We start from the raw sequence: 24,741 nt of genomic DNA, 5'->3' as shown, positions 1-24,741 counted from the left end.
TTCTGAAAAAAATATATTTATCAGTTAAAGCTATCATAAAAAAAGACAATGACTTGCATCTATATCACTAACATTACCTGCACTCAATAATAAAATTATCTCGAATATAAATAATGAAAGATATAATAATTATATTAAAATTTAAAATATTTGCGAAAAAATGCCTTAAAATAAAATTAATATAATACGAATACGAAAAATAAAGAGAAGAAAATTTACGATAAATTCGCAAAATTTTACGTTAGAATTTGCAATAAAGAATGTGATGCGCTCCAACCAGACAAGATTCTCCTTCCTCTCTTTCCTCTCCTTCCTCTTTATATAGTTCTTTTAAATATACTTTGCTCAGTTTCCTACAACAGTTCTATAAGTGATGTCAGCAATTTAATCATTTAACTCGACTATATAGTTTCTCCAAGGCCTCTCCTAACTACGTATAAAAATATCTTTTTCGCATTTTTATAAAATTTCAAATATATAAATTCTATTTTATCGACATTCCGAAAATTTCAACGACCATCATTAGCAACTATTGTGCGCTTCTCACGAGAAAACAGTTTGAAAATTACGTCAGATTGTAGTGTGACTAACTATATATATATATATATATATATATATATATATATATATATATATATATATATATATATATATATATATATATATAGACGAAGTAAATAAATAAACGCAAATCAAAAATTTGTTAAATAAAATTTTAAAAATGTAAATATTAATTTACATTTTATATTTTTTTAAAAAGTAATTTTTTAAAAATAAAACTTAAAAAAAAATAATTTAAAAATAAATTGAAGTAGTAAAAAAACCGAATCAGTGTAAAAAAAACTCTTTTCTCAAGAAAAAAAAAGTGTAAAGAAATAATTTTAAAAAAAATGACTTCTCTACGTATTTTGTTAATTATAACAATTGTTATTACATTAAAAAGTGAAATAAATGAAGGTGCACGAATATTGGGTATTTTTCCATTACCCGGAAAAAGTCATGCAATTTTAGGAGAAAAAATAATGAAAGTACTTGCACAAAAAGGACATCAAGTTGATGTTATTTCACATTTTCCAATGAAAAAATCATATCCTAATTATAATGATTTAAGTTTAGAAGGTTCATCGGAAATTATAACAAATAATTTAAATTACAGTATGGTAAAAAATGTTTCTGTTAATTCAATAAAACGATTATTAGAAATGACAGGTGATCCTGTTTGTGCATTACTCAATCATACTGTATTTCAAAATATTATTCATAATCCACCAAAGGATCCTCCATATGATCTCGTTATTGTAGAGGTAATTAAAAAAATGTTTTTCTTTTAGAAAATTATAATCAATTTTAAAAGTTTAAATAATAACAATAACAATAACAATAACAATAATAATAACAATAATAATAAAACTAAAAAATAATTAAAAGCAAAAAAATCTTCACGTCCTGGAACAGCGATTCATCTGAGAAAAATATTTATTTGATTCAAATAATCGATTACTTAAATATTATCAAATAAATATTTACTTGAACAAAATAATTTTTATTTGAATTAAATATTTGAACCAATAATTTTTGTATTTGAAAAAATACTATCTTAAATAAAAATTATTTGGTTCAAGTAAATAATTTTACAGGCCTCGAATCGACTTAAAAGCACAAAAAAAGTTGTTTTAGTCAAATTATATTTAAAAAATAGTCGATTTTTTTATTTTAACAAAAATATTTTAAAGATTTTTAAATAATAATACTTTTGGAAGGGTTTTAGAAATAATTGAATTTCAAAAGATATTGTTAATTTTCAGACAATAATTAAATTTTACAGAACTAAAAATAATTTATCATAAAATTTGAGATAAAATTTTTTAAAAGGAAATTTAATATTCAAAGATTTACAATATTGATTTTTGAAATTAATTGAACTTCAAGTGATTTTTAATTAAAATTCTTTTTTTAATGTTTTCACTAAAAAATTTATTACAAATTGCGGACAAAAATACAATAATTTGAAAATCATTTCTAATTGAAAAATGGTTTCAGATAGTTGAATTTTCAAAAAATATTATAAAAATAGTTCAAAATAATTTAATTTCCGTAGAGTTATAATTGAAATTATTAAATTTCAAAAAATTTTCGATGGAAAATTTTAGAAATTAATAATAAAATTTTAAAAGCTTTTAAATTCAAATTTTTGAAATTAATTGAATTTTAATTGAAATTTTGGATAGTAATTCAATTTTAATTGATTTTTGATTAAAAATTTTGATAATAATAAATTTTGAATTGAAATTTTAGAAATAATTAAATTTTAAAAGCTTTTAAATTCAAATTTTTAAAAATAATTGAATTTTAATTGAAATTTTGGATAATAATTCAATTTTAGTTGATTTTTGATTGAAAATTTTGATAATAATTAATTTTGAATTGAAAATTTGGAAAATAATTCAATTTTATTTGATTTTAAATTGAAAATTTGGAAAATAATTGAATTTTAAAAGATTTTGAATTTAAAATTTGGAAAATAATTGAATTTTAATTGATTTTAAATTGAAAATTTGGAAAATAATTGAATTTTATTTGATTTTAAATTGAAAATTTGGAAAATAATTGAATTTTAATTGAAATTTTGGATAATAATTTAATTTTAGTTGATTTTTGATTAAAAATTTGATAATAATTAATTTTGAATTGAAATTTTGGATAATTATTGAATTTTAATTGATTTTGAATTGAAATTTTTGAAAATAATTAAATTTTATTTGATTTTGAATTGATTTAAGATTTTGAATTAATAATTTTTGGTAATTTTATTTGATAATTTTATTTAAATTATAAACAATTGTTAAATTTCATAAAAATTTTAATTTGAAAAATATTTGAAATAATTGAATTTGTGATGAATTTCATTAAAATTTTCATTAAAATTATGAAAAATAATTAATTTAGTGAAGAATTTTAGTTACAAATTTGTTAAATAATTGAAATAAAGAAGATCTGAAGAAGATCTGCATTTTATACTAAAAAAAAGTCAAATAAGTCGCATTTTTATTGAAATAAGTCGAAAAAAGTCGGAAATAATCGAAAAAGTCGTATAATCCGAGGCCTGAAATATTTATTTGATAATAATGAAGTAACCGAATATTTGAATCAAATAAATTTTTTTTTCAGTCTAAGTTTCTCTGGAACAGCGATATATTTCTCCAGAATACGAAAAACTTTTGCTGTTTTAGTGAAACATATCGCTGATCTAGGTAAAGATTTTTTTTTTACGTGTATAATAATATTATTATAATTTTTTTTTTGGATAAATTTCAGTATTTTACATCCTATTGCTACATGGCTTTTGGTCGACTTTTGAATGTACCAATAATTGGAGTAACTGCATCAGTTTTACTTGAATGGCATAATGACGCCGTGGGAAATCCAAATAGTCTTGCATTTGTACCTGGTGGTATGACGGGTTTTTCAACAAATATGAATTTTTGGGAACGTTTACAAAATACACTATTTGCAAAATTAATAACACACGATTTTAATAATCAAGTTGAAAGTCAAAAAATGTTTATCGATAAATACATTGGATCAGATTATCCATCAATTTACGATCTCACAAGAGAATTGTCATTGGTTCTAGTAAATTCTCATTATAGTTTAAATGGAATTCGCCCCTTTACACCAGGTGTTGTGGAAATTGGAGGTGTTCATGTACAAGACAATAAGGAAAAACTTTTACCGGTTAGTTTCTTTTTTTGAAAAATTCGAAAAAAAAGAAAAATTCTAGAAAATTATTAGATTTTTATATTTTGTTTTTTTTATTAAATTGGAAAATAGCTTTAAGTTTCTTTAAAAAAAAAAAAAAAAAATTTCCCTCGTCAATCTTTTTCAAAGCTTTGTGAATATATAAAATCCGGCTTTTTTGAATATCATGTGACATGTGGAAAGGACTCTTTTTTTTTTTCTTAAATCGAAAATTTGATTTTTAATCACCGCCCAAAAGTTTTCCAATAACAAGCTCTCGTCAATCGCAAAAAAGACAGCGCTTTCCTTTCAACTATTTTAAAAAATCAGCTTTAAAACTGAATTTTTCCAACCAACATGGAGAAAAATTTCTCCCTTTCAACGACTTTAAAATTATATAAATAAATATATAGAGTTTTTAATCCATCTTCATAAAACTTGAAAACTACACTCAAGACAGAGATAAAATGAAAAAAAAAACATTTTTTTTTTTTACGAGAAAATAAATAATTTTTTTTTTTGTTTTTACAGGAATTGCAAAAATGGTTAGACGAAGCTAAACATGGATTTATTTACGTATCATTTGGTTCTATGGTGAGATTAGAGACGTTCCCAAAAAAAACACTTGATATTTTTTATTCCTCTTTTAAAAAATTATCACCAGTTCGTTTTTTAATGAAAATTGCAAAAAAAGAAGAATTACCCCCAGGGCTTCCCGACAATGTCAAAACATATCACTGGCTTCCTCAAATTCAAATTTTAAGTAAGTTTCATTAATTTCTCTTTGCGAAATTTAATTGAACTCTTTTGTATAATTTTAATTAATTTCTCCATGAATAATTTATTTTTTACTTTTAATTAAATCCATCTAAATTAATAATTCACTTGTTGTCACGTTATCAAGTTTATAATTAATAAATAATTACAATTTTATGTAATTATTTAAATATTAATTAAAATAAATTTTAAATATAAATTGAAAACAATTATAAATATAAATTAAAATTAATTATTTTTAATACAAAATAATAATTAATTTAATTCATGTATTTTCACTTTGTTTATGGGTTATATAATTAATTTATCAATATATATATATATAAATTAATTATAATAATAATTAAAACTTGTTGCAGAGCACAAAAACGTCAAAGGATTTGTCAGCCATGGAGGGCTTTTAAGTACAATTGAATCGATTTATTATGCAGTTCCCATAATCGGCTTTCCATTGTTTGGAGATCAAAACTTTAATATGAGAAATTATGAAAAGAGAAAAATTGCCGTTACATTGAATTATGATAGTTTCACTGAGAAGCAACTTGACGAAGCTTTGAATAAAATTTTAAAGAATTCCGAGATGAGGTAAAAAAAAAAAATTACTAAAAGATAATTCTTTGTTTCCAAACAAAATCAAAAATTAGGTCAACCTTTTGTTTGTCTAATAGAAATAAATCTTTCTCTCTCTCTCTCTCTCAAAAAATAATCCAAATGAATATAATAATTATGCAAAAAGGTAGTGTATGTTAATTCAAGAATTAAATTATTCATTTTTATATGAATTAATTTGGAAATGAATATTTTGAGAAAAATTCATTTTTATTTAATTAATTTTTCATTTAACAGAATTTCTTTATAATTTCTTATTTTTTTTTTTTTTTTGAGAGAGAAATTTTGCAAATCGAATTTCAAATTCGTAAAACGATAATAAAATTGTACTCGATATTTAAAATATATATAAGGAAATTTTCTCTCAAAACTTAATTTTCTACTTTATCTATACAGTTTATAAATTATGTGAATCAATTTGCAAAATTCTGCTAAATAGAAATTTATCCAAGTAGAAATTAAGTTAAATTAAAATTCACTTGAATAGAAATTAATGTTAAATGAAAATTTTATTAAATAAAAATTTCACCAAATAAAAATAAAGTGAAATAAAAATTTTGCCAAATAAAAATTCATTTGAATAAAAATTTTGCCAAAAAAAATTTTGCGAAATAAAAATTTTACCAAATAAAAATTCAATTGAATAAAAATTTTTGCCAAATAAAAATTCAATTGAATAAAAATTTTGCCAAATAAAAATTCATTTGAATAAAAATTTTGCGAAATAAAAATTTTACCAATTAAAAATTCAATTGAATAAAAATTTTTGCCAAATAAAAATTTTGCCAAATAAAAATTCAATTGAATAAAAATTTTTGCCAAATAAAAATTTTGCGAAATAAAAATTTTACCAAATAAAAATTCAATTGAATAAAAATTTTTGCCAAATAAAAATTCAAATGAATAAAAATTTTGACAAATAAAAATTTATTTGAATAAAAATTTTGCCAGATAAAAATTTTGCCAAATAAAAATTTTACCAAACAAAAATTCAATTGAATAAAAATTTTTGCCAAATAAAAATTCAAATGAATAAAAATTTTGCCAATTAAAAATTCATTTGAATAAAAATTTTGCCAAATAAAAATTAAATTGAATAAAAATTTTTGCCAAATAAAAATTCAATTGAATAACAATTTTTGCCAAATAAAAATTCATTTGAATAAAAATTTTGCCAAATAAAAATTAAATTGAATAAAAATTTTTGCCAAATAAAAATTCAATTGAATAACAATTTTTGCCAAATAAAAATTCATTTGAATAAAAATTTTGCCAAATAAAAATTAAGATTTTTTTGACGATAAAATTTTTTAAATAAATATTTATATAATAATTGTTTTTTTATAGGAATAACATTGAGAAATTATCAAAACTTTACAAGGATCGACCAATAACACCACAGGAGACAGTTTCATTTTGGGTTGAATATGTCTTACGTCATGGACCAGTGTTACGCTCACCAGCAGTCAATTTATCTTGGTGGCAAGTTGAATTATTAGATGTGTATGGTTTTATTTTACTAGTCCTTTTGTTAGCTCTATTCGTTATTTTATCATTAATAAGGATTTTAATCAAGTGTATTTTCCATTCAAAATCAAATAGTGAAGCGATTCGTTCAAAGAAAAATAAATAGTTAAAAAAAAAAAAAAAAACATAAACGAATATTTTGTAAATAAAAAAATTAATATTTTATACTAAATAAATAAAAATGATTTTTATTTCCTCTCTTTCATTTTTTTTTTTACTATTGTAATTGGAAACTGTTTAAATATCGAGTTTTTAAAAATATAATTTCTTTACAGAAAAAAAATTGAGTGAAATTACAACATCAAAGAAAACTGATAAATATTTTTTTTTTTCGTCTTTTTTAGAAAAAATTTTTTATATTTATACGAAAAGAGATGTATATAGATTTTTAAATCCTCATATATTGGAGATTGTGCATCAAAAGAACCACAAGCATAAAGCCCGAGGTTGTTTATAATATATGACATTTTTATGGAAAGATAATATCTTTCTTTTATCAGGAGAAACGAAACGTATTATGAATTCTATTTAGAGTGGAATATTATTTGAAATTTCATTTTTTCAGTCAATAGAAAAATAAATTGAGTAAAACAAAATTTGTGCAAGTGACTGCAATATATATATATATCTTTTTTTTTGAAGAATAATTTAGTTTCATTAAACGCCATTATATTTGAATTTCATTTTATTAAAATTATTTTTAATTATTTTCAAAATTTATGTTTATTTATCGATATGTAAAACTGATTTTAAAAAAATCGAGTCACTATTTATTGTAATTTTTTTTTTTTTTTTTTTTTTCTAAATGTAAGTTGATATTCTACCCTTCTATTAATTCTCTGAAGAGCGTGCAATATAAATCATTCGAATATGTCTGATATGCACGAGAGAAGACGAACGTTCATTTATACGGAAAATGAAATATGCAGGTTGTTGCACTATTGGACGTGTATGGCTAAATTTGTTTAATTAAATTTTCTTTATTTTACATTATTATTTAATAATAATGCAAAAATATATATATTTATTATTTTTTTTTTTATTTTAAATTACGATATTATTTAAACGAAAATACAAATTTATTTTACTTGGGGAATATATTCGTTTCCAATAAATTTCTATTAAAACTGATGAATCCACAAAAGTTGATTCAAATATGAGAGGAATTTTAATAAAGCAAATAAATAGAGCGTTATTAAAACAAACGTATATATATATATATATGAATAATAAAAAAAAAATTTTGTAATAAAAATTTAATTTTCTAACCTGGTATTGTGATTTCTTCTTTATCTATAAATTCTAAGCAGGCTTGTCTTCGTTCAGAAATAATTCGTTGCAGATCATCTTCGTGAAATGTGGAAGCTGCTGTATTATTTGCAGGCATCTGTAAAAAAAACAATTAATTTCAATAAAAAAAATTTATATATTTTTTCAAGAATTTGGTACAAAAATATTTAAATATAATAATATAAAATATAATATAAATATATTTTAATAATAAATATAAAAAAAAGATATAAGTTTAGATATAGTTATTTTATAAAAATAGTTTATATTTCCTTTAATAAAAATAAAAAACGCTCATACAAGCTGACGTGAAAGAATTCAAGATTTTATTTATCAAAATCTTTTTATTATAAACACTTGCATCTATTTAACACAATGATATGCAAATAATTATATTACATTGAAACTGGGCGTCAGTTTGACTTTACTATATTATGCATTTTTAATATTAATAAATATTAATGGGATAATTAAAAAATTTATATAAATAAATAATTTAGAAAAAAAAACCGAGAAATAATTACATTGAATTTAAACGCTTAGTGTGTTGAAAAGTTTTACTCTCGATATTCGCAAATTTAAAATGCAAATATTTTCACGAAACTCCGCATATTTGTTACCAATAATCGATAATTTATGGAAAAGTAATAAGAAACAATAAAGGAATAATGTTTATAAAACAAGTGTTTTTTTTTTATTTCGAATTTTCAAAAATCGTATTAAAATTTTTTTCAAATAAATAAAAAAAAAAAGAACTATAATATATGTAATCAAGTTTAATTTATTGTAATTAATTGCAATTTGTAATATTTATTTTAATTTTATAAAATTAATTATTTTATAAATTGAATGAAAATAGATAAAATAATTAATAAAAATTAATGTAATTAAATGCAATTTGTAATATTTATTTTTATAAAATTAATTAATTTATAAATTGAATGAAAATAGATAAAATAAAATGAAATGAAATGAATTTTGTCAAACGGGATTTTGTGATTAGAGAGAAGTAACAATTCTTTGAAATAGGAAAGAAACTATTTACTATAGCACAGTTTAGTTGTCAAAGTTTGTGAACCAAGTTGTAAAGCACCAGAGTAGTAAGTTGTCTGTATTTCCAAGAGGAGAAATCAGTTGAGAAATTGATGCATGTAATTTAAATTAACAAATGCACACCAAACACCAATTAAATTACGATTTACACAAGTTTCAATATATAAATATACTAAAAAATATATTAATATTATTTTTATTATTATATTTTTATATTATATATTAAATATAATTATTATTAAATTATTAAATTTTTAAAATTATTAAATTTGAGTGATTTTGTTTTAATCAATATTCCTTTATTTTCGTAAATCTCACTTGATTTTAAATTGTAAATTTATCTAAACCTTATTTTTCTTTTTCCCTTTTTTTTTTTATCGAAAAAAATTATTATTTTTACTTTTCAAAACAAAACTTTTAAACTCTTGTTAGTTCGTACCTATCACGCAAACTAGAATATAAAAATGAACTTTTAATAGCCATCTGCTGGTAAGATGGTCCATTGTTGGCGAATGCCTCATACACCTTTGAATCGATATTAACAATAAACACGTGCTGTTATGTGAAAATTTTCAATTCAAATTAACATAATTTATTTTTCCAACTATATATAAGTATTTAAAATAATAATAATAATAATAATAAAAATAATATTATTTAATAATAATATTTAATATAATAATATTATTTAAAAATAATATTTAATTATATTAAATAATATTATTTAAAATAATAAGCTATGAAATTAAAAGTTCAGTGCTATGAAGTTAATTTTATATTAAAAATTTTTTTCCACCTTTTTTGTCAATTATTATTTAGATATTGAAATAAAATCCCAATTAATTAAATTTCGTCTATTGTTAATTTATTGATTATTTTTCATTATGCAATCGGTTTTCCAATTTAAAATGCGCTTTATTTCATTATTTGCTTCCCGTCAGAAAATCCTACATTCAATCTCTCTCTCTCTCTCTCTCTCTCTCTCTCTCTCTCTCTCTCTCTCTCTCTCTCTCTCTCTCTCTCTCTCTCTCTCTCTCTCTCTCTCTCTCTCTCTCTCTCTCTCTCTCTCTCTCTCTCTCTCTCTCTCTCTCTCTCTCTCTCTCTCTCTCTCTCTGTCTCTCTCTCTCTGTCTCTCTCTCTCTCTGTCTCTCTCTCTCTGTCTCTCTCTCTCTCTCTCTCTCTCTCTCTCTCTCTCTCTCTCTCTCTCTCTCTCTCTCTCTCTCTCTCTCTCTCTCTCTCTCTCTCTCTCTCTCTCTCTCTCTCTCTCTCTCTCTCTCTCTCTCTCTCTCTCTCTCTCTCTCTCTCTCTCTCTGTCTCTCTCTCTCTGTCTCTCTCTCTCTGTCTCTCTCTCTCTGTCTCTCTCTCTCTGTCTCTCTCTCTCTGTCTCTCTCTCTCTGTCTCTCTCTCTCTGTCTCTCTCTCTCTGTCTCTCTCTCTCTGTCTCTCTCTCTCTGTCTCTCTCTCTCTGTCTCTCTCTCTCTGTCTCTCTCTCTCTGTCTCTCTCTCTCTGTCTCTCTCTCTCTGTCTCTCTCTCTCTGTCTCTCTCTCTCTGTCTCTCTCTCTCTGTCTCTCTCTCTCTGTCTCTCTCTCTCTGTCTCTCTCTCTCTGTCTCTCTCTCTCTGTCTCTCTCTCTCTGTCTCTCTCTCTCTGTCTCTCTCTCTCTGTCTCTCTCTCTCTGTCTCTCTCTCTCTGTCTCTCTCTCTCTGTCTCTCTCTCTCTGTCTCTCTCTCTCTGTCTCTCTCTCTCTGTCTCTCTCTCTCTGTCTCTCTCTCTCTGTCTCTCTCTCTGTCTCTCTCTCTCTGTCTCTCTCTCTCTGTCTCTCTCTCTCTGTCTCTCTCTCTCTGTCTCTCTCTCTCTGTCTCTCTCTCTCTGTCTCTCTCTCTCTGTCTCTCTCTCTCTGTCTCTCTCTCTCTGTCTCTCTCTCTCTGTCTCTCTCTCTCTGTCTCTCTCTCTCTGTCTCTCTCTCTCTGTCTCTCTCTCTCTGTCTCTCTCTCTCTGTCTCTCTCTCTCTGTCTCTCTCTCTCTGTCTCTCTCTCTCTGTCTCTCTCTCTCTGTCTCTCTCTCTCTGTCTCTCTCTCTCTGTCTCTCTCTCTCTGTCTCTCTCTCTCTGTCTCTCTCTCTCTGTCTCTCTCTCTCTGTCTCTCTCTCTCTGTCTCTCTCTCTCTGTCTCTCTCTCTCTGTCTCTCTCTCTCTGTCTCTCTCTCTCTGTCTCTCTCTCTCTGTCTCTCTCTCTCTGTCTCTCTCTCTCTGTCTCTCTCTCTCTCTGTCTCTCTCTCTCTCTCTCTGTCTCTCTCTCTCTGTCTCTCTCTCTCTGTCTCTCTCTCTCTGTCTCTCTCTCTCTGTCTCTCTCTCTCTGTCTCTCTCTCTCTGTCTCTCTCTCTCTGTCTCTCTCTCTCTGTCTCTCTCTCTCTGTCTCTCTCTCTCTGTCTCTCTCTCTCTGTCTCTCTCTCTCTGTCTCTCTCTCTCTGTCTCTCTCTCTCTGTCTCTCTCTCTCTGTCTCTCTCTCTCTGTCTCTCTCTCTCTGTCTCTCTCTCTCTGTCTCTCTCTCTCTGTCTCTCTCTCTCTGTCTCTCTCTCTCTGTCTCTCTCTCTCTGTCTCTCTCTCTCTGTCTCTCTCTCTCTCTCTCTCTCTCTCTCTCTCTCTCTCTCTCTCTCTCTCTCTCTCTCTCTCTCTCTCTCTCTCTCTCTCTCTCTCTCTCTCTCTCTCTCTCTCTCTCTCTCTCTCTCTCTCTCTCTCTCTCTCTCTCTCTCTCTCTCTCTCTCTCTCTCTCTCTCTCTCTCTCTCTCTCTCTCTCTCTCTCTCTCTCTCTCTCTCTCTCTCTCTCTCTCTCTCTCTCTCTCTCTCTCTCTCTCTCTCTCTCTCTCTCTCTCTCTCTCTCTCTCTCTCTCTCTCTCTCTCTCTCTCTCTCTCTCTCTCTCTCTCTCTCTCTCTCTCTCTCTCTTCTCTCTCTCTCTCTCTCTCTCTCTCTCTCTCTCTCTCTCTCTCTCTCTCTCTCTCTCTCTCTCTCTCTCTCTCTCTCTCTCTCTCTCTCTCTCTCTCTCTCTCCTCTCTCTCTCTCTCTCTCTCTCTCTCTCTCCTCTCTCTCTCTCTCTCTCTCTCTCTCTCTCTCTCTCTCTCTCTCTCTCTCTCTCTCTCTCTCTCTCTCTCTCTCTCTCTCTCTCCTCTCTCTCTCTCTCTCTCTCTCTCTCTCTCTCTCTCTCTCTCTCTCTCTCTCTCTCTCTCTCTCTCTCTCTCTCTCTCTCTCTCTCTCTCTCTCTCTCTCTCTCTCTCTCTCTCTCTCTCTCTCTCTCTGTCTCTCTCTCTGTCTCTCTCTCTCTCTCTCTCTCTCTCTCTCTCTCTCTCTCTCTCTCTCTCTCTCTCTCTCTCTCTCTCTCTCTCTCTCTCTCTCTCTCTCTCTCTCTCTCTCTCTCTCTCTTTTTCTCTGCTTCAAAGAATTAGGTGAATAAGGCTGAAGGTTTGAAATTACATTATTCCCATTCTTTAAATTTTTTTTTTTTGTAAATGAACCACATTAATTCCATTTGAAAAAAAATAATAAAGAAAAATTTTAAAATTATTTTATTTATAAAAAAGGAAAATTTAATTTAACAATTTAATTATTTTGTTTTGTTTAATGAAAGCTATAAGAGAAAAATATATAAAAATACAAAAAAAAAAGAAAAAAGTTATTCATGGAAAATATATTTTTTTTCTGTGGAATTTCTCAATGGCTTGGTTTTTTTTTTTGCTTGTTTGCAAAAAAGCAATTCCCGTATAAAAATGTCATAAATCTTAATTCTAAATGTATTTCTCTAAGACAGAAAAGCCATTTTTCTTTATCTAAAGAAAAATAGTTATCAAATTTTTAACACTGGATCTTTACGACCAAAGTTAAAGAGATTTCACTCAATTTTTTTACGATTGACAATAAACTGTACGATAATCAATAGAAAAAAAAGGACATTTAGATGTCATAAAAATAGTAATGTTACATTTTTGTGACCGAATTTGATACAAATTAATACTGAATAATAATAATAATAATAATAATAATAATTTTCATTCAATTTCAATAAATCGAAAATTGTTTTCAATTATTGTTAATTGTAAATTTTATTATTATTACTATTATAGTACGAAAAAAAAATATATATTAAACTTTTTATAATTTGCAATCTCTAAGCAATTTATATTGTTAACCACGAAACTTGTGTAATATTCGGTCCATTCATAATCCTAGAATTAATCTTTATGAATGTCTCTCGTGCTGTACAGAATCTACATACAATGAAAATTTTTTTTTTCTTCTCAAAATTCATTGTTTCAAATTTAATTAAATTTATACAAAAATATTAAATTTATTAAATAAATATTAATAATGATTATTTTTCTTATTTGTTTTAAATTCTAAATTTTGGAATAAAATATTTTATATAATTATTTTAAATGTAATGCCACAAAAGCGATTTTAACTTTTTCAACCAGAAAATGGGAACAATGTCATGGCTCATTTAGAAAATCAGCAGTTAAATATGCTTTTAACACATCAGTGAACAATAGTTCATGTATATTTACGATGAATGCATATATATATATATATATTCAAAAAGTCAGTGAAATTATTAAAGCAATTAAATAAAGCATTAAAAAAAATTGATGTTTTAAAATAAAATATCAAAAATTATAAAATAAAATAAAGAAGAAATTAAAAATTTCAACAAAAAAATCTGCTCTCTTTTAATGCATCTCTAGAGATAAAATATTTATAAAAACCAATAAACACACTGGAAGGAAATTTTCTCTCTTAGATATTCCCTAAGGTAACCTCTATTTTTGCATAAAAAATTATCAAAAGTAAGAAACTTTCTCGTGCGGAACGTTTAATGAAAAAAATTCCAAAACTTTCCCGTCTGTAATAATAAAAGAAATGTATAATTAAAGAAAATCTGGACACTTTTTAGAAGAGGAAAAAAAAAAGAGAAATATATTCTACATACGTATGTATATATAACACCTTAGAGAGGAGAAAAAAACACTGAAAATTATTAAAGTTCCGAAGATCTTTTTTGTTTGATGATTGAATTCATTTATACTTTAACGTTAGATAAAAATTCTTTCAACAAAGTGTGATCTCTGTGTGAACTGAATAATAACTTCTGCTACGAATTTTTCTTTTCTATATATGTAAAAGTATAGTAATATATACGAACTGAAATCCAACGAGTTCGCTCACTTTGGTTTGGAATTTTATTGAAATACCCTTCTAAGGAATCGGGACAATAAATGAGAAGTGATCAGAGACGATCTAAACTCTTGAGAATTGAACTTTTCCTCCTTATATTAAAAAAAAACTCCATCCAAAAAATTCCATTTTTTCCATACATTATTAAAAATGCTAATTAGCTAATTTTTGTCTCCCTCAGCAAATTTTATTTATCATTTCTCTCAATTTATTTTGCTCCTTTATTTAATATTCATTATTATAATTTTTTTTTTTCATAACCTCTAATAAATTCATTACTTTTCACTAAATCTCTCTCTAATTTTCATATATTTTCTCATGTTCCCTAATTCATATTTTGGCAAATTTGCATTAATCCCAAGTATGCAGTTTCCTAATGACCACAATTATATAATAATATTTGCTTTATAACCTACAAATTCAAAAAATATTCTAACATACCTAAAATAGAAAATTGCAAATAATTTTTATAAAATATACCAACACAATCATGATAAATTTTAGTGTCAATGAAAATTTAATCTCACCTGAAAAATTGATAATGAAGCATCTCGTCTTTTTTCACAATAATCGAAATTAATTTAACAATTAAAACTTGCAAATTCACAGTAAAACACATTGAAAAACACTAATTAAAGAAATATTTTGTCACAAAAATAACCGAAAATTTACTATATATATGATTGCGGTATCAAAATTGATGGGAAATTTTCTGTTATTTATACCGAATATTCACTTATAAAACTACTTCTTTTTAAATTCACTATAAAAACAATTGCAAAAGGTAAAAAGGGAAAATTGTTTAAAAAAAATGTAACGCACACTCGTAATGAAAGACTCTTTTCAAACAACAAAGTGAAAATCGCCAAATACCAATATGGCGTCTTTTCCAAAGTTGTTGCAAAAAGTTGGTACGCGAGGGCGCCACTAGTGCAGCGCGAACTATCAAATTCTAGATAATTAAATACATTTTCTAAACAATTACAGAAACTAATAATGAAATATGTTTTATTTATATAATTAATTAGAATAACTAACATATAAATATGTGGTTATAACGCGATAATATTTGTTTTTTTCTGCATTTAATAAGATTGCAAATTATTAATTTCAAAATCCGCTCTGCAGTAGTGCCAACCTCTCCTGCGATAGTGTTTGCAAAAACACTAGAGATGGCGCCACACTGTTATGTTTGCCGCGATTTGACTACAATGTTTCACTTAGTTTTTGGCGTTTAAAACGACAGTTTACTTTAAAGTTGAGTGTTAATTTTTCTTCAATTTGATTTTGTTTTCACGATATTTGAGTATTATTTTACTATAGTGAACAGTGAATACGAGTATAAATAATCACGCGTAATATTTCAATTGTTTCAATACAGTGTAAAAAGATTACGTTTACGTCGTTATCAAAATTTTTCATTTGAGGTTATGTTTACTCAATTTTTCGTCTTATTGAATTATATTGCTATGTGTGCTGTGAAGAAAAGAAAAATTATGTTTGATCCACATTATCATGTTTTAGGGTAAGATTCTATAATATTTATGAATTTCTTTATAATTTTCCTTGCTACAAATGTTTACTTTTTCTTTTGGGAGAAAAAAACAATTTACTTAGTTATAATATTAAACTGATACACAATAAAGATACTTGAGCCATTTTGTAAGCAAAGATTGTAATTGAAATCTTACTTCCATTTGAGAAACTAATTAACATTGAGTACAAAAGCCTTGGCAACAAAATAGCGGCTTTGATAGGGATTTCTGAAAGAAAAAGCTTCTTTTATACGCATTTTCTTTATATTTAGTATTATTAATTGAAAATTTAATTTTAAAAAGTATTTTTTTTTCTTTTTTTTAATAAACACTGATTCTCTGAACGTAAAGTTTTGCGATTAGGGGGATTATCTTTAAACTGACAGATCGTTTAAGATGCAGAAACTTTTCAACTAATACGATCATTTAATACTATTATAGTTAGGCATACTCGTAAAAGATGCTGCATAGAAAATTATTCATAATTTAATTAAAACTTAGTATACAAAGATAATTTTTATCAATTTGGAAACTTTTATCGCTTTATGTTTTTAATTTGAAGAAACTTATAAATTCAATTCTTATAATCGTTTCACATTTTTAAAAAATAATTTTTTTTTTTACAAAGCAATTAAATATTAGTAATTTTTAAATTAAATAATATTTATTATTTTTGTGGCAATTAATAATCGATTTAATAAACTGTTTCGCTAAACATTTTGAATTCCAATTTTATCAATTAATTCAAATTCTATTGAGTCTAAAAAAAAACATAAAAAAGGGAAAATAGTTATTTATTTTCACCTTTTTTTTTTTGCGTACATCGAGCTTAATTAAAATTCAATTTAAAAAAAAAAATGTCATTGTCATTTTATATTTTTGTGAGACAAATTTTCCGGAAAATTGAAATCTAAAAGTTATTATAATAGCCCCCGCGAGTTTTTAAGATGAAAAATGTGTTCGTCGAAAATATAATTGTGAATTGTGTATATAATGGAGAAAATGTTTATATAGAAAGAAAATCTTCTAGATGAGAAATCATAAGAGATCGTAAGCCATATATAGTTCAGTTCTTGCAGAGTATTTCAAGAAATATATATATAAGAGACATTCGTTTTTTCAAAGAAAAAGCATTTTCTCTCTATATATATATATAAAAGCCGCACTGTATCTGACGTGTCTCTTGTCACGTGTACGAATAAAGCGCGAGTAAACTTGTCACGTAAATACCCAAAGAAATTCAATAAACATTTTCTATAAATTTTTTTTGCATTAATAAAAATTCTAATTTTTATTTAAAAAAATTTTTTTTTTTATTTTCGTGTCGTAATATTAAAAAAAAAAAAAAAAATTGTTAGAAACTAAAAAATTATTTTTTTTTAAATTTTTATTTAATAAAATTTATTTTTTATTTTTGGGTCGTAGGATTAAAAAAAAAATTGTTAGAATAAAAAATTACGGTAATTTTTATTTTGAAAATTAAAATTTTACAAATTTCAGGGTGTCTACTAGTCCTGGAAATATCCTGGAATTTGAAAAAATGTCCTTGAAAGTCCTGGAATTTTTAATTTTTGTCCTTGAATTTTTTATATTTTGCTTTTAAATTAGCAAAAATTTATAATTTTGTCAATCAAGTTAAAAAAAAAAAAATTCATTAAATAAGTAAAATGAAAATTTATTTAAATAATTAATTAATTTTTTAATAATTTCTGAAAACAATAGTTAAACTAAAAAATTTTTTTTATTCCTTAAGGTCATCCAATTTAATGTCCTGGAAAAATAAGAAATTTGTCCTGGAATTTTAATTCAGATTTTTAGTAGACACCCTGAATTTTTTGTTTATTTGATATAATGTTGTTAAATTTGACAAATATTTGCATTTTCACTAAAAAAAAAGGATTTTTTATAATAAAACAGGAGGGGAAGAAAATTGAAGATGTATAAATTTCAGTAGTAAAGGTCGTTTATAGTCTGACCGACCAAGTGGAGTAAATTCAACTTAACTTGTCTCTCTCGTCCCTCTTTGAATCTCAATTCAATTTCAAGAATATTAAAGACTCAGTTTTTCCCCTCTTATTGAAAATCAAATATTTTGTAAAAAAAAAGTTACTGTAATTTAATTAAATTATTCTAATCAAAATTAATTAATAATTATACATTATAAATATATATACATTATGAATTATAAATATATTAAAAATAATTATTATAATTAGACCGAAGGATCAAAAAAGTGAAGAAATATATTTTAAAGAGGAGATAAAAAAAATTAAAGATAAATAAAAAAAAAAAAACTATATAGGCTCTAGAAGGCTTTTTCAATCATCGAAAAAAACTTTATTTCAAGGAGAAAGAAAATTCATTTTAGAAGAGAGAGAGAGAGAGAGAGAAAAGCGTCCACTTTAGTTTTCAAAGTGACCTACAAATTTGCAACAATGAAACTCAATTTTATTTCAATTATTTAAATTTAGTTTCAACAAGTAGGGCAATAAATTTTGTAAATACAGTTGAATTTGAGTTTAAATATTGTAAATTTTAATATTAAATTAATTTTAATTATAAAATTATTTGGAGAATTACACATTTTCTACTCACATTTTTTTTTTTTTTGAATTTTCAAAATATTCGATAACACTCTCGAAGTACTTGCACTTTTATATACAACCCGGGAAAAGAATTATTTAAACCAAATAAAATATATTTGAGTTAAATAAATTGTATATTTATCTCTATTTATTTGGCGTAAATAAAAATTTTATTTGTGATAAATTTTTCTTTGGCTTAAAAAAATATCTTTTATTTAAATGAAATAAAATATATTTTTATTATTAATTAATTTCTCGATTAGAATAATTTAATTAAATTATAGTTACTTTTAGAAAATTTAAAATATATTTTATGTGTAAAACAAAACAAAAAAATTTAACGTGATTTGACGAATAAATTAATTAATAGTTGGCGATTTTTAAAAAAAATTGCAAAGTAATTTTTTTTTTTGACACTGATATAAAGCACATCCTCCTTTGAAAATGAGAAACGCGACAATAAATATGCGCACTTGTTGGTAGTTCAATTTATATAAATTCTAAATGATGACTTTTAGAATAAATTCCATATGAACTTGGAATCTTAAATTTCTTAATTAATTGTCAAGGTTTACTCTATGTTTCTATATTTGAAAAATAGACTCTCGACCAAATATAGTGAAAATTCTTGGAATCTTATGCTAAAACATTTTTTTTTTTTAATAAAGAGAATCATTTCTTTTTTGCTTTCGCATTATTGTGGGGGGGGGGGTAAAAAAACTGAATAACTGGAGTGTGAAAATTATCCACTTTTGAAAACAGCTTTAATGGAACCAGATTCCTTCTTAGAAAATATCCTCTTTTGTTGGATAATATAAATGCTCACCGTGAACTACTTTTTTAGAAAACCGATAGTCCTGAAATTCTTTTCAAAGTTATTACAACTTTATAAAATTCCTATTAACTTTCATAAAAATGTTTGATAATAAACAAAAAAAAAAAAAAAAAATTAATTTATTTGTATTTTCAAAATTTCTAAAATTAAAAAACAAAACTCTTATAAATTGGATTCGAAATTGAAAAAAATATTTTTAAAAAATTAATTATTTTCAATTTAAAAAAAAAATTGTTTTTTTTAATTCTCTTAATGATATAAACGAAATAGTAGTTTATTTCTCCTATAGGAAGTGGATTTAAGAATTTTTTCAATTTCATTTCTTTTCACCTTTGATTTCAAAAGATTAATTTTTGTGAATTCTAAGATTGATCGCTTTCATATTATTTAGACTTGTAACGAAACCTGGTATCGATCTTAGCTTTTTTTTCATTTTACTTAATGGAAATTAAAAGAAATATATATTTAACTTTTTTCTATTGTGAGATTTATTTATAATTAAATACAAAGCTGAAGTACGCAACGTATTTATATAAACGATTTTTAAAGAAATAATTTTTTAAAATGAAAAAATTCTATAATTTTTTGCCTAAAAAATATTTTTTTTATAATTTGTTGATTAATGAAAACTACAAGAAATATTTATTAGGCAAAAAATTAAATAAGTAAAAAATTTTAATAAAATTCCAATTTTATTTTATTAGATATTAATTTTAAAATCTCATTGAAGAGTTATTACACTCAGAGAAATGATATATTTGTCTCCGAGCCTATTAACTCATTTATTTGTTGCAAATATATTTTATTTCATTGAAATAAAAAATTTATTTGAGAAAAAAAAAATTTATTTCTGACAAATAAAATTTTTATTTACGCCAAATAAATAAGTTAGTAGGCTCTGAGACAAATATACGTTTATTTAATTCAAATATATTTTATTTGGTTCAAAAAAATCATTTCTCTCGGTGTATACACTGCAAAAAAAAATTTATTTGATTCCAAATAATAATAATAATAATAATAATAATAATAATTCAAATAAATATTTCAAATAAATTATTATTGTTTCAAATAAAGAAATTATTGGTTTAAATATTTAATTAAAATAAAAATTATTATTGTTTCAAATAAAGAAATTATTGGTTCAAATATTTAATTTAAATAAAAATTATTATTGTTTCAAATATAAATAAATTATTGGTTCAAATATTTAATTTAAATAAAAATATTATTTGGTTCATGTAAAATATTTATTTGATAATAGTCGTGTATTTTTTTGAATCAAATAAATTTTTTTCCAGTACAAAAAGAAAATTATTATAAAAAATTTAATTAATTCGTTAATATAAATGCGCGTCACTTGAATGTGGTGAAAAAAAAAGCAATAATAAGGGTCAAGTGACGCTTAAAATACATTATCTCGTGTCCTCTCATAATTTTTACATAATTACTATGACTATAATATCTATGCATAAAAGAGGGAAAAATTGCTTTGAAGCGGCAAATGGTTATTTGAAACCACCTTTCCATGGAACTGTCACACTGACATTAAATTAATCGACAAAGTAATTAGCAAACAGCTCGTATTTCAAAATCAAAAGAAAATAATTTTTTCTCTCTTCATAAATATAAAAAGCTATATAAATATATAAAAAAAAATTAAATCGCCATTTTAATTAGTAATTATATTTAATAATAATAATAATAATTATTCATTAAATTAATAATTTTTTAATATAATTATTATAAGTATCTAATTAATTTAAATAATAATTTTTATTTAATTTCCAAAAATACATTACCTCTGTCTGCGTCTCCATTTTATGAAACGAACTTGTAGATTTCTGCAATTAAAAATACGATAGAAATTAATTATTTGAAAAAAATATAAAGATTATTTAAAAAAAAAAACGATAAACAAGATAATTAAAAATAAAAAAAAAAGAAATGACGCTCTTTGTGTCACGTTAAGAAGTTTCTCACTCAAGTTTTAGCGATGAACTTTCGTGCATGGGTGGGATGCAAATTGCAGATTTTAAGTTTGTAATAAATTACTTTGGTCTGAAAGTTCTCTACGAATGATTATTAGCTTCCGGCTGGTTGCCTCGCGGAAGGATGCAATCATCTTGGCATTCAAATTATCCAAGAATTTTCTCCAAAAAAAAAAAAATCCGTATTTATACAGGAAATGTATATTTAGTTTGACGTTTAAGATCAGGAAATAGAAAATTCCCAAAACACATTTCACCAAATTCTCTTTTTTTATATATATATATATTCACCGAAAAATTTTCTAATATTATTTTTTATTAATAATAATAATTTTTCTATTTTAATAATAATAATTATTATTATTTTTTATTGGTAATAAAAATGTTAATTTTCGAACAAGAAATTTTTAAAATTAAGAGAGAAAATTAAAACAATTTTTTTTTTTATCAATAAATTTTAAATTCTTAACAAGAATAAAATTGTTTTTGCGATTCCCTTTTTCAGTACTAATAAACGTGTTATATATCCTTCAAAAGCTTTCAGTTTTGAAAAAGATAAACAATTCAAGGACTAGCAGAGGGAAATGTGAGAATGCTTTCAGGAAAATGTGAAACTAATTGAAAAAACTGACTTGAAATATATACACACATTTTTCCTCGTTCATTCACCATTTCACAAAATGAAGCATTTCCATGATTAACAAAAATTTATTTTATTTTCATCATATTTTTATTCTCATTATTTTTCATTTATATCATTTTATTATAATATCAATTCATTATTTCTTTCGTTATAAAATATTTTTCTGATTTTATTTTTCCTAATTAGAAAAAAAATACATATATTTTGATAGAATTTTTTAATTATAAAGAAATATAATTTTTGACATTGAATTTTATTCTAATATTTAAAAGAAATTAATTAATAGAAATAAAATAAAATATTTTTACATATTTGGATTTGAAATATTTAAATTTGCAGAATAATTTAGATTCGCGGTTTTCAATTAATGTATGATTATACTTGTGAAAATGGTGATGCGTTATGAATGTAGTGAAGGTAGCGAGGCACAATATAATGCGTATAAAACCGCAAATATCAACTGAATTAATTGCTCTTGAACCCCCATATGATTTAAAGGATGGCTTGTTATGGAACGTTTCACTGTACTAATAGAGCATTTGTGGTAGTGTTAATTATTAAATTTTAACTCAATTGTATCTAATGAAGTAAAATCTTTCAAGGCGAATAAATTTAAATATCGTAAAAACAACAAAAAAATAATCACAAATATTCCAAATCCAATACAAAAAAGCATTTTTACGAAATTAATTGATTGAAAAAACATTGTTCAAAATTAAACAGAATTCAAATTTATTCAAAAAATTTATTAAAAAAAATTTTATTCTACAATCAATGAATTGTTAAAATTGGATTATGTTCTAAAAATCAATAGTCAAAATTTACATTTTTTTTTGAATTTCATTTGTCATAATTAGTTTTGAACCGAATTTTTTATTTGTTCGAATTAGTATTTTGCATAATTCAGGCCTCGGATTCTATGAATTTTTCAACTATTTCCGACTTTTTTTTTCAAAAATACGACTTTTTTCGATTTATTTTAATAAAATGCGATTATTTCGACTTTTTTTTACATTTTTAAAAAAATTTTTTAAATAAAATACATTTTTTTTTTTAGTATAAAATGTAGATCTTCTTCAGATCTTCTTTATTTCAATTATTTAACAAATTTTTAACTAAAATTCTTCACTAAATTAATTATTTTTAATAATTTTAAATGAAATTCATCACAAATTCAATTATTTCAAATTATTTTTCAATTAAAATTTTTATGAAATTTAATTATTACTTAAAATTTCAATTCAAAATCAAATAAAATTCAATTATTTTCAAAAATTTCAATTCAAAATCAAAGAAAATTCAATTATTATTACCCAAAATTTCAATTCAAAATCAAATAAAATTCAATTGTTTTCAAAATTTTCAATTCAAAATCAAAGAAAATTCAATTATTTTCAAAATTTTCAATTCAAAATCAATTAAAATTAAATTATTATTACCCAAAATTTCAATTCAAAATCAAAGAAAATTCAATTGTTGGAATATAAATCGACTAAAACGACTTTTTTTGGGCCTTTAAGTCGATCCGAAGCCTGATAATTTTCATCAAAACAATTTTCTATATTACAGAATTTTTATATAACCGAAAATTCACTTCACAGAATTTTTATTTATTCGAATTTTCATTTAAAATAATAGGCATTTTAAAGAATTTTTATTTGAGTAGAATTTCATTGGATAGAATTTTCATTTTATTCTTTCAGATGAATTTTCATTTGTTCGAATTATTATTTTATTGAATTTCCATATAACCGATTTTTCATACTACATAATTTTTATTTAACCGAAAAATCATTTAATAGAATTTCTAATTGATAGAATTTTCATTTGTCCGAATTTTGCAAATGTCCGAAAAAACACTAACGACAAAAAGATTTCGACGCGATGTTTAAAATCAACCAATCACAATTTTATGGATAATTTTTGATTGGTTGATTTTAAAATAAATTGCGCCGAAATCTTTCTGTCGATTGTTTCTATGCAATGAAATTCTACCCAATAAATATTCTTTAAAATGCCTATTATTTTAAATGAAAAATCGAGTGAATGAAAATTCTGACAAATCAAAATTCGAACAAAATAAAAATTCTGTGAAGTGAATTTTCAATCAATTATATAAAAATTCTGTAATATAGAAAATCGTTTTGATGAAAATTCCGCAAAATACTAATTCAAACAAATAAAAAATTCGATTCAAAACTAATTATATGACAAATGAAATTTGATAAAATTTAAATACAGACTAATGATTTTTAGAACATAATCATGCGCCCTGTTAAAATTCAACAAAAAAAAGAAACAGTTTTTATATAGAGAAATCAAAAAAAAAAAAAAAAAAAAAAAAAAGTTGACAGAAAAATTGAATTTTCAATTGAAGAGAAATAAATAATAATTTTCGCTACATTACACGCGTGAAATGCAAGGAAAATTGAAGTTTTTTCTTTTTTATTTTTTCCTCACGAAACATTTATTCACTTCTGAGAAAATGGATGGAAGAAATGTCACTGGTTGAAGTGCCGCGTGTCACTAAGAACTTTTTAATTTAAAATCAAGAAATCAAACGTACAATCGGAATGAAAAAAAGTTTACCAACCATTTTTGTACGCAATATAACATTTCATTTCATTTTCTCTATTTTTTTTTTTTAGCTTAAGGGGTACATATATTTTTATCAGAAATGAAACACAAAAGTTTATAGAAAATGAATAAAAAATGTTTTTTTTTTTAAAGTAAAATATTGCAAATCCGAAAAAAAATTATTTTCAAAGAAATTATTTTTAAAACAATGATTCACTATTGTGACAAAAAAAAAAAAAAAGATTCCGGTCTCTGAAACAAAACAGTTCTTTAGGAGTAATCAATTTTTTTTTAAATTGCATCTATTGTTATCAAAAAAAGGGACAAAAGTTTATTCTAAAAATTTTTTCTATAAAATTTG

At 24.2% G+C, this 24,741-nt stretch overlaps 2 protein-coding genes across 7 annotated transcripts in view; one reads left to right on the top strand and one right to left on the bottom strand.

Annotated features, from left to right (window-relative positions):
* Window positions 1–24,741, bottom strand: part of LOC127284942 (calcitonin receptor-like) — a 102,261-nt gene that overhangs the window by 67,701 nt on the left and 9,819 nt on the right. For 4 of the 5 annotated variants that reach the window (XM_051310787.1, XM_051310710.1, XM_051310947.1 and 1 more), the window contains exons 3-4: window positions 20,972–21,013; window positions 7,921–8,038 (exon numbers count right to left, since the gene is read on the bottom strand). In XM_051310787.1, the coding sequence (XP_051166744.1) occupies window positions 7,921–8,038; window positions 20,972–20,989 (136 nt within the window). In that variant the 5' untranslated portion in view covers window positions 20,990–21,013. Of the gene's footprint in view, window positions 1–7,920; window positions 8,039–14,741; window positions 15,002–20,971; window positions 21,014–24,741 lie in introns of those variants that run through there. The other variant, XM_051310876.1, reaches the window with a different exon arrangement.
* Window positions 372–6,842, top strand: LOC127284241 (UDP-glucosyltransferase 2-like). Of its 2 annotated transcripts, none has more exons than XM_051309628.1 (6): window positions 372–434; window positions 813–1,304; window positions 3,316–3,735; window positions 4,270–4,501; window positions 4,875–5,100; window positions 6,472–6,842. In XM_051309628.1, the coding sequence occupies exons 2-6, from the start codon at window positions 891–893 to the stop codon at window positions 6,755–6,757; spliced, it is 1,578 nt and encodes a 525-aa protein (XP_051165585.1). In that variant the 5' UTR covers window positions 372–434; window positions 813–890; the 3' UTR covers window positions 6,758–6,842. The 2 variants fall into 2 exon arrangements, with proteins under 2 accessions (XP_051165585.1, XP_051165651.1); XM_051309694.1 differs by having other exon boundaries at window positions 378–434; window positions 816–1,304.

This window comes from Leptopilina boulardi, unplaced genomic scaffold (genome assembly GCF_019393585.1).
Source record: "Leptopilina boulardi isolate dan_hultmark-lab unplaced genomic scaffold, ZJU_Lbou_2.1 LbouV2_1, whole genome shotgun sequence".
Classification (NCBI taxonomy): domain Eukaryota; kingdom Metazoa; phylum Arthropoda; class Insecta; order Hymenoptera; family Figitidae; genus Leptopilina; species Leptopilina boulardi.
The sequence above is the reverse complement of the archived record's forward strand: the minus strand, read 5'-3'. Positions and strand labels throughout refer to the sequence as shown.

Bases quoted from the DNA above. Each gene is read 5' to 3' on its own strand.
- LOC127284241 (XM_051309628.1), top strand. From the start codon at position 891: ATGACTTCTCTACGTATTTTGTTAATTATAACAATTGTTATTACATTA. The intron at 3,736-4,269 runs GTTAGTTTCTTT...TTGTTTTTACAG, and splicing joins ATAAGGAAAAACTTTTACCG to GAATTGCAAAAATGGTTAGA. The intron at 5,101-6,471 runs GTAAAAAAAAAA...GTTTTTTTATAG, and splicing joins TTAAAGAATTCCGAGATGAG to GAATAACATTGAGAAATTAT.